At 40.2% G+C, this 13,206-nt stretch overlaps 1 protein-coding gene across 1 annotated transcript in view; it reads left to right on the top strand.

The window, feature by feature from the left end:
* CMTM8 (CKLF like MARVEL transmembrane domain containing 8) overlaps positions 1–13,206 on the top strand; it is a 64,342-nt gene that overhangs the window by 43,408 nt on the left and 7,728 nt on the right. The window contains exon 2 of the mRNA XM_052000223.1: positions 10,429–10,602. Coding sequence (XP_051856183.1) covers positions 10,429–10,602 — 174 coding nt within the window. The remainder of the gene's footprint in view (positions 1–10,428; positions 10,603–13,206) is intronic.

The raw sequence follows: 13,206 nt of genomic DNA, 5'->3' as shown, positions 1-13,206 counted from the left end.
GGAATGGCCCTCTCCATTCCTCACATAGTATTGTCATTAGTAATAATAATAGTTCACGTTTATATGGAATGACAAAGCATTTAATTCAATCCTCTCCTTTGGTTCTCTCTACGGCACTATGACCTAGATGCTATTGTTATGCAAGCTGAGGTTAAGTGACTTGATCAGGATTTACATAACAGTCTGTACCTGAGATGGGATTCAAACTCACTTCTTCCTGACTCTTAAGTCCAGTCATCTATTCACTATGTGCCCTAGCTGTATGATCCATCTTAGCATTTTCACAAGCTTTCTCCTTCCCTCTACTTGTGGATGTGGTATCCCTTTTTTTCACTAAGGCTAATCCTCTCTCTTCAATTCCCTTCATCCTGTTTCCTCCAGTCTCTTTCATGACCTACCTTTAATATTCATCTTCTTTGGCTGGTACATCTTCTACACTGTTTACTATGCTTGTGTCTCCCTATTTTTATAAATGTCTTCTTCCCTTGGTGCTGTCATCCCTTCCAGCTATGATCCTATTCTCTCCTCCCTTCCACTGTTCAACTCATTTCAAAACTTCTATTCTATGTCTTCACTTCCTCATACTCCCCTTTCTCTTGAACCCCCTAACTGGACCCTGCTGTACCGCTCTGTTATAACTTCTCTGTAAGATGATTTAATAACTCATTAATAAATAATAAAAGGTCATATTTCCATTCTCTATCCCCCTTGAATTATCTTCTTCTTTTGGCTCTGTTGATAAATCCCAAATGCTGGGTTCTCTATTCTTGGTTTCAGAAGCACAATAGTCTCCTGGTTCTCCTTGTATCTCTCCAAAGATCCCTTCTCTTGTCTCTCTGCTGGATCTTACCCATTCCTTAATGATGATCTTCCTTCTGTGTCTGACACCGGCTCTCCCTTACTTTGAGCACCATCCTTTGTTTCTTTGACTTTGCAGGTGGTCTTGGAAACTTGTATCTCCAACCAACTCCAGGTTACATCTCCAACTGGGTGTTTCTCCCTGGATATCTCAAGTTGTTTAAAATGAAGCTCACGAGCTTCCTCCTTGAATCTTCTCTTTCTACTGATTATGCAACCATCACCTAAATTTTCTATCTTTGTGACTCTGAAGTATCTCCTTCCCCCCATTGATCTCCAGGCTGATGTTCCTGTTGGTTCTACTTCACAGTAATTGTATCTTATATTTTCCCACTTCTGCTATTCTAGTAGCCTTCTTTAAAGCATCATATCAGAGAGGGCATAATCCAATGGAAAGAGCATTGTATTTGGAGTCAGAACCTGGGTTCAAATTCTACTCCATCCTTTACCGCCTTGATGACTTTGGACAGTCACTTCCTATTTTGGGTCTCTTCAGTAAAAATGGGGGGGGGGGTTGGAGAAAATGACCTCTCAGGTCCCTTCCAACACTTAATTTGTGCAATGTAATATGTTGAATTTCTCCCAGTCTGTCGCTGAGTAGAGAGGTACAGGAAGGGAAGGGCATCTGGCTTGCCATTTTCTCTTGTTCCTGATCATAGGAACCATGATTTAGAGCTGAAATCTAGAGGCTCTCTAGTCCAACTTCACGTGGAAGCTGAGGAAGTTAAGGTTCAGTGAGGGTAGAAGGTAGTGTCGAAGTAAATAGACTGAGTCCCTCTGCTTATACAGTAAATTTGACAAACCCACCATTCTTTCCACCGTCCCATGATGCCTTTTTCTGGCTGACACTTCAGCCAAAGCTGGGAAGGGACCCTGACTTTGTGGATTGAGTTCCCTTGGACCACACCTGTCTGCTCAGTAATCCCCTGTCTCAGCACAGGGCCTCCGTCTCTGGTTGGACTTTTCCTGAGGCAGCGTCTGGTTCTGATTCACAGCCTCTTCGCAATGTATATTTATAAACCCCTGAAATAATCAGAACAGTTGGAAAGTAACCAGTTGCTTTCGCTGAATGGAACTGGGTTTAAAGGGGCTCCTGCTTTTAGAGTGGTGTTTGGGCACCCCCTTGTGGCTAAAGTGGTAAGGTTGCCATGTTCCACTCTGTCCAAAACTTAACATTTAAGTCCCACGGAAGAACAGGAAGAAGCCTTGGTTCCCACCATTTGGGGATCTAGGACTGTATGTAGAGAAACTTGAGGTCTAAGGATGACCTGATCCCAAGTCACATAGGTAGTAGGGAGCAGAACTCCCTAATTAAAAAAGTTTTATTTCTTAAAATAAGTAAATTTTAGTGATGGTGATACTGAAACTGACAAAACTTCAAAGATTGGAAGGAAAGGCTGCCATGGAAAAATAGAAAGAGAAGATGAGCCATTCATAAAGAGAGTGAATAAAGGAAAAGCTAAAAGTTGGGTAGAGGGAATGGTCAAGCCATACTATAGGATGATTTTAGCTTTTCTCAGCAATACAGTGATCCGAGGCAGTTCCAAAGGACTCATGATGAAAAATACTATCCACCTCCACAGAAAGAACTGATAGGGTCTGAATGCAGAATGAAACATATTATTTTTTAAATTTTTGACAGTTTTTTATGTTTTTCCCCTTTTGGTCTGTATCTTCTTTTACAATATGACTAATATGGTAATATGTTTTACATGATTACACATGTATAATATAACCTTTAGCAAATTGCTTATGGCCTCAGAGAGGAGGAAGTGGAAGGGGAGAGAGAATTTGGAATTCAAATTGTTTAAATAATAAATATCAAAAATTGTCTTTACGTGTAACTGGGGGAAAGCAACATTTTATTAAAAAAAAAAAAAAAAAAAAGACCTGTCAGCCCTCCCTCTGGGTCTTTAGTAGTTGAGAGAGGCCATTGATCCGATTTATTGGTTACTGCTAGCCTAACTAGTAAGTTGCTCATGCTCAGAAAAAAAGCAAACACCCCTGAACCAGATTAAATAGTCAACAAAAATATAAATACAATAGAACACAGATAATGTTGCTCTGTGGTTCTCTAAGTCACTATGACCATAGCCTGGGCTCTTGTAAGGTTTAGTAGCCCCCATTTCTATTTGAGTTTGACAGTTCTGCCCTAGATATTAGACTCTCTATGGTGAACCAGTGGGAGGACTTGGATAATAGTTTCACAGGACCACCAAGAGTGCATTACTGGAAGGACCAACGTCCAAATTTCTGAGATCACAAATCCATTTGAATCTTTGACTATTTACTTAAAAAAAATCCACCATTCTGCAGAGATGCCAGATAGAGGAAGCTACAAATCAAATGTTGGCCCATTTATCTCTGCATATGGAAAGGGTGCCTTTGTCTTTGTGTTTGAAGACTGTCATTTCTTCTTTTTAAAAATGTATAATTATTATGCTATAATTATATGTCATATCTTTATATGTAATATAAATAAATAAATATGTAATATTTATATGTATTCTATTATATATTATAATGATTATAAAATATACCATTACCATATTCTATTTTATTTTATTCTATTATATTATAATGATTTTTATTATATATTATAGTGATTTTATTCTATTATATATTATAATGATTATAACAATATTGTCATTACCATATTTTGTTACTATATCAACATTTCTTCATATATTCCTGCTTCCTAGAGAAACTTATCCTTTATAACAAAGAATTTAGAAGAGGAAAATAATTTAACAAAACTAACCAACATATTGGAAAAACTTAACTTTACATGCAGTATTCCGTAACCATAGTCCAAGGTTTGTTTGATTGTACAGATTTGTTAAAAGAGCAGGTACGGTACTAGTTGGCTACTGGCAAGAAACACTATCACTTTGATGGAAGAAAAAAAATCATCAATAAAATGCTTCAGAATAATCTTTAAAATTAAATTATATTGCAACCAACTTTACTTACCTTTCTACTACACTCTGGAGCCAAATCAATCGCTTATTTAAAATGATTAATGATTGGAGGGCATTTTATGTCCAGAGTTAATATCTGGAGGATGTTACAAATCTATACTCATTTAGGGGCAGAACAGCCCACTGGATAAGTACTTGACTCAAAGTCAAACAAATTTAGATTCAACTCCTGCTTTCAGACTGAGTGTGTACTTGGTCAAGTCATATAATTTTGCCCAGACTATTTTTTCATTTGTGTAATAAGGGCGATAAAATCAAGTGTTTAAAGTCCTTTGCAAATCTTGCAGACGTTCTCAAACTACAGCCCGCGGGCCAGATGCAACAGCTGAGGACATTTATCCCCCTCACCCAGGGCTAGGAAGTTTCTTTATTTAAAGGCCCACAAAACAAAGTTTTTGTTTTTACTATAGTCCGGCCCTCCAACAGTCTGAGGGACAGTGAACTGGCCCCTATTTAAAAATTTTGAAGATGTAAATGTCATCTATTACCATGTTAAAGTAAGGGGAAATGGGTTTTCCATTGCAACTAAAGGAATGTGGATTAGACATAGACAAGAACTCCTTAGAGTGTATTAAATCTCAAATGTCGCTAAGGACATTTTAATCTGATTCCTTTGAACATTCATCCTTAGGTGTTTTCATTAGAAAAGGTTTTGAGCAAAAAAACCCAGAGGCAGAGGAATAGATTAGATGGCCCAAGGATTGGATTCTCTATGAGGATAATTAACCATTTTTTCCTTCTGTAGAGTGGGAAGTTTAAAGCCAAGGAAAGGATACTTAATGAAGATATATTTTTTGGGTTTCCAGCAGTGGCAATGCGATTTATCTGGTGTTAAGATGCACAAGGCCGATGTAATTCCTGGAAAACTCCAAGATTTACACTAATGGGAGGTTTTTTTCATTTCATATTCATCATAACTGACAGGCAATCTATAAAAGTGCGCTCGACATTCAGTTTGATCAGAGAGATTGGGTCTTGATGGGATTGGGCATGGCACTCCATGGGGGGGAAAAATGATACAGATTTCTTGATGAGGCTTGAAAAGGTCAGCTGTATTCTCAGTTGATGATTTGCATAGGGAACCATAATGGGTGGTTGCCAAGGAAGCCCAGTTTACTTCTTCAGTACTAGAGAAAGGAGAGTTTACTCCCTGAACTGGTGGTGTCTGGCTAAATCAATGAAGGGCGCTCTCATTTGAAACAGAGACATAAACTCTGGAGTAAAAACAAAACAAAACAAAACTTCTTCCATTATTAAATATATTTAACTTAGGGAACCAAGTACTGGGTCCTGCTGTATTCAAATGTGACTTCAAATACTTTACTAGCTATGTTTGCCTCCGTTTCCTCATCTATATAATGAGCTGGAAAAGAAAATAGCAAAGCCCTCCAATATTTTTTGCCAAGAAAACCCCAAATGGAGTCTCAAACAGTCAGAATGAACAGTGACAAAACTTAAGATCTTTAACAAACAGTTAGTCCCTCCCTTTAGAGCCTCTTGTTATAGTTGTATATTCATTCCTGGATTTTGCATCTATATTGTGTACTTTATAAGGGTCAAGGTGACAGGGTCAATAGAGGGCTGGTCTTTGAAGTAGAAAGACCTGGATTCAAGACTTCCTTCTCAAATACATTGAAAGTATTACTGTGAGCAAACCACTTAACTTTTTAGCAGTTACCAGGTAACTCTTTAAGACCATAAATTATAGTTGATTTGCTTATCTGCATTGGTGAGAACAATTTCCACATTGGAAGTTCCCTAGACTGGCAAGATCTAGTCTGCACAAAGAATTATATTTTTATATAGGTACAATCTGAGTAGATATGATTTCTGATTCTGCTTTCTTTGTCACATGATTGATTTCCTATCAATCTTTCCTGATTTATTAGTGCTCCTTATACTTGTTGTTATAGTTAGGCAGCGAGATGGTGCATTGGATAGAGCAGTGGTTCTGGAGTAAAGAAGACTTGTGTTCAAATCCAACTAGCTGTGTGGGCAAGTCACTTAACCTCTGTCTGTCTCAGTTTCTTCAACAGTAAAATGGAGATAATACTAGCCCCTACTTCCTGTGGTGGTTGTGATAATCAAGTGAGACAAAATTTGTAAAGTACTTAGCTACTTTACGTAGTAGATACTATTTAAATGCTTATTCTTTTTCCCTAGATTGAATGATAAATGTTCCTTTTATTCAGCCATTCCCCAACTCTTGAATATTTTGATTGTTCCTAGTTTTTCCAGGCTCAATAGTGTTCTGTAGTATTCTGGGTTAGGGGAGGCAGCTCTATTTTTTTCTTTTTCTTTTTGGTACATTACTTAGGGTATAGTTCCAATCCAGAGTCAAAAAGAATGGTCGTTTTATACAGCTTTCCTGGCTGTAATGACCATTATGAGAAGGGGAAAGGGCAAGGTTTGGTTTTAGCTTGTTTTTTTTTTTTTGTCACAGCAAAGAAAATTAAAGCAGAAAAATTGAAGTCCTCACCACTCGCCAAGTCATATATTAAGTCCAAAGGAGACTGTGAAGTAGTAATATCTTAGCTTTTCCTTTAATCTACAGTCTGTTGGTTCAGACGCTCAATTTGTCCCATGTGTCAGGGGAAAGGTCATTTGGCCATTTTCATGTTTGAATCCTCTTTGCTCTTGATTTTTGTTCACTTCTGGACGTCCTAAGTAGGGCAACTTTGGACACCTTTGAACTCATTTGGTCTCACGGACAGTGTTGGTCAAGAAAGAAGGTGTAGATATCGAGTCACGGTACTAGCTTTTTACAATAGCTCCATTCCCTGTATGTTGGCTGGTGACATTATGTTTGTTATGGTAGCCCAAAAGCCTTGGACTTGACTCTCTGAAACTGCCATCCCCTCTTCCTTCATTGTTCCTCCTGTGTTACCCACATAATATGGTGTGTGTGACAGACAGGGAGGAAGGAGTTTCCATAGCTGCCCCTGATTATGGAGAATTCATTCATCATTATTATCGGTTTCCATTCTCTTCTATCAGGGTTTATTCTTAATTTAATATCAACCCTAAATTAATGTCACTGACATTAAGGAGGCATTTCATAATCACAGTCATCCCCATCATCATTGTTGTTAATGTTATTGTTATTATGCTCATTTTTAGTTTAAGAGCTTTTTCACTTCTAATTCAGATCTCTTCCTCCCCCACTTAATAGTATTTTTTCCAATTATATGTAAAGATAATTTTCAACATTTACTTTTATAAGATTTTGAGTTCCTGTGCCCATAGGGCTATCAAACTGTGCATACACTTTGATCCTGCAATGTCTCTACTGGGCTTATATCCCAAAGAGACCAAAAAGGAGGGAAAGGGACCCACTTGTGCAAAAATGTTTGTGGCAGCCCTGTTTGTGGTGGCAAGAACTGGAGACTGAGTGAATGGCCATCAGTGGGAAATGGCTGAATAAGCTGTGGTGTACGAATGTTATGGAATATTATTGTTCTGTAAGAAATGACCAGCAGGATGATTCCAGAGAGTCCTGGAGAGACTTAGATGAACTGATGTTAAGTGAAGTGAGTAGAACCAGGAGATCATTGTACATGGCAACATCAAGATTATATGATGACCAATTCTGATGGACGTGGCTCTCTTCAATAGTGAGGTGATTCAGACCAATTCCAGTAGGCTTATGATGGAGAGAGACATCTGCACCCAGAGGGAGGACTGTGGGGACTGAGTATGGATCATCACTTAGTGTTTTCACCTTTTTTGTTATTGTTTCTTGCATTTTGTTTTCTTTCTCATTTTTCCCCTTTGATCTGATTTTTCTTGTGCAGCACAATAATTGTGGAAATATGTATAGAAGAACTGCACATGTTTAACATCTATTGAATTACTTGCCATCTAGAGGAGGGGGTAAGGGGAAGAGAAAGAAAAAAATTTGGAACACAAGGTTTTGCAAGGGTGAATGGTAAAAAAAAAATATTTATGCATGTTTTGAAAATAAACAGCTTTAATTTAAAAAAAAAAAAAAAGATTTTGAGCTCCTGATGCTAAGTAAAGTGAGTAGAACCAAGAAAATTGTACACTGCAGCAACAAGATTATGTAATGATCAATTCTTATGATGGTGTTTTCACTACAATCACAATGAGGTGATTCAGGCTAATTCTAGTAGACTTGTGATGGAGAGAGCAATCTGCATCCAGAGAGAGGACTATGGGGACTGAATGTGGATCACAACATAATATTTTCACTTTTTTGTTATTGTTTGCTTTTTTCTTTCTCATTTTTTCTTTTTGATCTGATTTTTCTTGTGCGACACGATAAATGAGGAAATATATAGAGAAAAATTGCATATATTTAACATCTATTGGATTATTTTCTATCTAAGGGAAAAGATGGGGGAAGGGAGAGGAAAAAAATTGGAACAGGAGATTTTGCAAGGGTGAAGGTTAAAAACTGTCTTTGCGTAGATTTTGAAAATAAACAGCTATTATTCAATTTTTATTTTATTTTATTTTTTGCTGAGGTAATTGGGGTTGAGTGACTTGCCCAGGGTCACACAGTTAGGAAGTGTTAAGTGTCTGAGGCCAGATTTGAACCCATGTCCTCCTGACTCTGTCTTCTGCACCACCTAGCTCCCCCTATTATTCAATTTTTTAAAAAAGATTTTGAGTCCCAGTTTTTTCTCTCTCTCTTTTTTCCTTTTTCCCTCCCCCAAGACAGCAAACAATCTGATCATTTATTCATGTACAAACACATTAGTCGTATTCCTACAATAATCATTATGAAATAAAAATCATAACAAAAGGGAAAAAGCATAAAAACCAAAAAGAAAAACAAAAAAATTTAAGTGAAGATAGTATGCTTCAATTAGTTTTCAGACTCTCTAGTTCTTTCTTTGGGTGTGGATAATATTGTCTATTACCAAGTTTTTCCCTTAATAATATTTTTTCCAATTACATGTAAAGATAGTTTTCAGCATTCATTTTTGTAAGATTTTGAGTTCCAATTTTTTCTCTCTCCCTCTCTCACTTACATCCCCCTCCCAAGAAAGCAATCTGATATAGATAAGACATGTACCATCAATTTAAACCTATTTCCAAATTAGTCATGTAAAGAAAGAAGAATCAGAACAAAATGGGAAAAAAAAAACACAAAAAAGAAAAAAAAAAAAGTGAAAGTAGCATGCTTCAATCTGCATCCAATCTTTATAGTTTTTGCTCTGAATATGGATGCCATTTTCCATCACAAGTCTATTAGAATTGTCTTGAATCACTGTATTGCTCAGAAGGGCTAAATCTATTATAGTTGATCATCACTCCGTCTTCTTGTTACCGTATATGATGTTCTCCTGGTTTTGCTCCTTTCACTGGTTATCAATTCATGTAAGTCATTCCCAGCTTTTTCTGAAATCTGCCTGTTCAACATTTCTTATAGAATAATAATATTCCATTACATTCCTGTAGCACAACTTGTTCAATCATTCCCCTGTTGATGGATTCCCCTCAAGTTCCAATTCTTTGCCACTACAAAAAGAGCTGTTGTAAATATTTCCGTACATGTGGAATCCTTTCTCATTTTTACAATCTCTTTGGGATACAGATTAGTAGTTATTTTTTTCGATTAAAGGATAGACACAAAAAATGTTTATGGCAGCCCTTTTTGTAGTGGCAAGAAACTGGAAACTGAGTGGCTGCCCATCAGTTGGGGAATGACTGAATAAGTGATGGTCTATGAGTGTTACGGAATATTGTTGTTCTATAAGAAAGAATCAGCAGGATGATTTTAGAGAGGCCTGGAGAGATTTACATGAACTGATGCTGAGGGAAGTGAGCAGAACCAGGAGATCATTGTACACGGCAACATCAGTATTGTATGGCAATCAATTCTGATGGACATGACTCTTTCCAACAATGAGATGATTGATACCAGCTCCAATGATCTTGTGATGAGCAGAGCCATCTACACCCAGAGAGAGGACTGTGGGGACTAAGTGTGGATCACAGCATAGCATCTCATTCGTTTTGTCGTTCTTTGCTTGCATTTTATTTTCTTCATCATTTTTTTCTGGTTTGATTTGATTTTTCTTGTACAACAAAGTAATTGTATAAATATGTATGCATGTATTGGATTTAACATGTATTTCTACCATGTTTAACATATATTGGCGTACTTGCCATCTAGGGGAAGGGGGTAGAAGAAGCAGGGGAAAATTGGAACACAAGGTTTTGCAAGGGCTAATGTTTCAAAATTATCCATGCATATGCTTTGAAAAATAAAAAAGCTTTAATTTAAAAAATGGATGGGCACAGTTTGGCTGCCCTTTGAGCATAATTTTGGGGACTCTAGAATAATGATTTTCTTCCCCCTCCTCTTGTTCCCTTTCTCTCTTTTTCTCTCTTCTCTTCCCAATCTCTTTCCATTCCTCTCTTCCTACTTGTATTCTCCTTTCCCCCTTCTCCCTTCTTCTCTTCTTTGCTTTTCTCTCCTCTCTTCTCAATCCCTTCCCTTCCTCTCCTCCACTCTTCCCTTCCCCTCATCCACATCCCCTTTCCTCTCTCTCCCTCCTTTCTTGTTTTCCTCCTTTCTTCCTGCCCATCCCCCTTTTCCATTCCACCGTTTCTGCAGGTTTTTGGTCTGCTGGTATGGACACTGATCGCTGGGACAGAGTATTTCCGGGTCCCTGCCTTTGGCTGGGTGATGTTCGTTGCAGTATTTTACTGGGTCCTGACGGTCTTCTTCTTAATCATCTACATGACAATGACCTACACCAGGATCCCCCAGGTGCCATGGACCACAGTGGTAAGGAAGCATATTCCTTCTTATTTTATTTTCTTTAGCTTGTTTGTTCAGAGTTGTTTGCGTGTTGTCTCCCCGTCAGACTGAGCTCCTCGATGGCTAGGACAGTTATTGGCTGTTCTTTGTAAGCCCCGCACTTGGTGCTGCGCCTTGCGTGTGAGAAGTGTTTATAAATGCTTCTTGACTCATTGAAGCTGAATCTCCATTCAGAGTCAGCCTCCCTGATTCCCTGACACTAGGCTAACAAGAGGGGTGAGAGAGAGAGAGACAGATAGACAGACAGACAGAGACAGAGAGACAGAGACACAGATCAGAGATACAGAGAGAGACAGAGACAAAGAGAGAGAGAGACAGAGAGTGTGTACACACCCACCAGAAGCTTCCATTCCAAGTCCTCCAAAGGCTTCCCCACCGCCAGCTGCTGCTGCTCTTAGAACCTCGGCCATTGCCGGAGGGGGCCCCCCCCCCCCCCCCCCGTTTGAAGGGCCATGGATCTCACTGGGTCACACCTCCAGGCCATGGAGGGGAGAGTCTGTCTCTCAGTGTGCAGACCTCACTGCTGGCGCAGCTGCAGGGATTAACAGGTAGGATTGGCACCTTCCTAGTAGAACAACCTTTGAGTCATAAGATACAAGCACTTGAATCTTGCCAGGCAACCATGAGGGTAAAGCCGGTTCCCCAGTGTTTGATGGCCCAGCACCGCCTAACTGGCTAGATAACTGTTGCTGGAAAGCCCTCCCCCAGACCTCTCATCTTCCATGACACTTTCTCCTCCTGATTAGGGGTTTTTATCCTGGGATCCTTGGACCACCAAGGGGATAGATGTCAGAAAGTTTGTGGATTTCAGTGGGAAAAATTCTCTCTTTATTTCACTGTAACTGGTTTCCTTTGCAATCCTATTTATTTTCTGCATTTAAAAACATTATTCAGAACGGGGATTCCTAAGTTTCGCCAGATTGCCAAGAAGCATGTAACATAAAATGGTTAGAAATCCCTGTTCTAAGAGGATTTTCTTGCACAGTAAGACTTCCAGCAAGGACTCTGCCCTCATGCAAACTGTAAATATCATTTGCCAGTGTTCTTTCCCCAGCAAAGCCTTGGTCTCACCCCAGGCAGCCTATAATGTTAAATTGGCATCCTATATTGGAATCTTAAGTTCTCTCTCTCTCTGTCTCTCTCATACACACACACACACACACACACACACACACACACACACACACACACACGTTGGATACATAGGAAGGTAGGTGGACAGAATAACAGTTGCTTTTTAGAAATGTTACTGGAGGGGCATCTGGGTGGCACAGTGGGTAGAGCTTCAGCCCTGGAGTCAGGAGGACCTGAGTTCAAATCTGGCCTGGGCAAGGCACTTAACCCCAATTACCTCAGGAAAAAAGAAGAAGAATACTGTCTATGAAGAGAGAGTGTCTCCCTGCCGGTCCCTCAGGTGCCTGGTGACCTGGGACATAGGAAGGAGTCGATATTTTTGAATGTCTGCATCTTCGTGATGAAAGGGGCTTTGGGAAATGGGGCCGGCTGCACTTCTACTATTGTGCTCATCCTGAGCTTTCACCCTGGCATCCTAAGGACCTCATCTGAGAGCCCGGAAATAGCACCAGCCCCTCCTGGAGCTGGATAATCGGTCCCCTAAAAACTGAGCTGAGGGCATGCCTCAGATGCCTGCTGGGAAAATCAGCCGTCCCTTTATCTCCAGACTGTAGCCATCCCAACGCTGTCGAAGGAGAGATTAAGAAATCACTGCTTGGCATTGGAGCTCATTGGAAATGACTTATTCCTCTCGTCCACCTCCCAGGCTAGAGAGGGTCAAGGTCACCCGCAGCAATAACTCCGACTTCATCGTCACCTTTGAGCCTCTGGAGCGATGGCTGCTGCACGCCGTTCGAGGCCTGGTGGTGGGCACTTTCCTATGATTACACAGGGAGTGAATGCTGAGGTTGGAACCCTGGTCCTCCGACTGCCAAGTCCAAAGCGCTTCCTGTTTTCCCACAGGTCCATGAGTCAGTCTTGTCCATTGGTGGTGGTCTCTGGCACAAGTTAGTGGTTCCTTTTTAAATGAGGGAAGTGAGCACCCCCAAAGTTCAGACTGTGCCCAAGCTTAGAGTGGGTGGAATATCTCTGACTAGACCTGGATAAGACGCCCTAAAACTGGTCCCTTGTGTTGCCCTTTGCGAAGGAAACTCGGCTGTGTCTTGCTTACACGCTTCATCTGCGGCTCAGGCTTGTCCCCCACTCTCATTCGGATTCCCAACCGCTCTGTGATAAATGTGCTACTCCAGACTTCCCTCCAGCCATGTTGGGTAGACAAAGCGATATTCACCCTCCTGGCCACTGACCGGGGCTCCGTCCTGAGCAGGATGCTCTGCTGGCAGACCCGCCATCTTGATGAGCTCTCTTAGCTTGGCAAACCCAATGGCTTTGTGCTTGTTTCCCCGATCTCATTTGTTGTCAGCAGCCCCGGCCTCTTGTGAATCCAGGTGCTGCATCTGCCCTCCCAGCTGCCAACGGAAACGAGCCAGGGCTAGCAACTCTGCCTTCCCACAACATAGCATTGATTGGGGAGCATGTGCCAGTTATGCAGACCAA

Source organism: Antechinus flavipes, chromosome 5 (genome assembly GCF_016432865.1).
Source record: "Antechinus flavipes isolate AdamAnt ecotype Samford, QLD, Australia chromosome 5, AdamAnt_v2, whole genome shotgun sequence".
NCBI classification, from domain to species: Eukaryota; Metazoa; Chordata; class Mammalia; order Dasyuromorphia; family Dasyuridae; genus Antechinus; species Antechinus flavipes.
The sequence above is the reverse complement of the archived record's forward strand: the minus strand, read 5'-3'. Positions and strand labels throughout refer to the sequence as shown.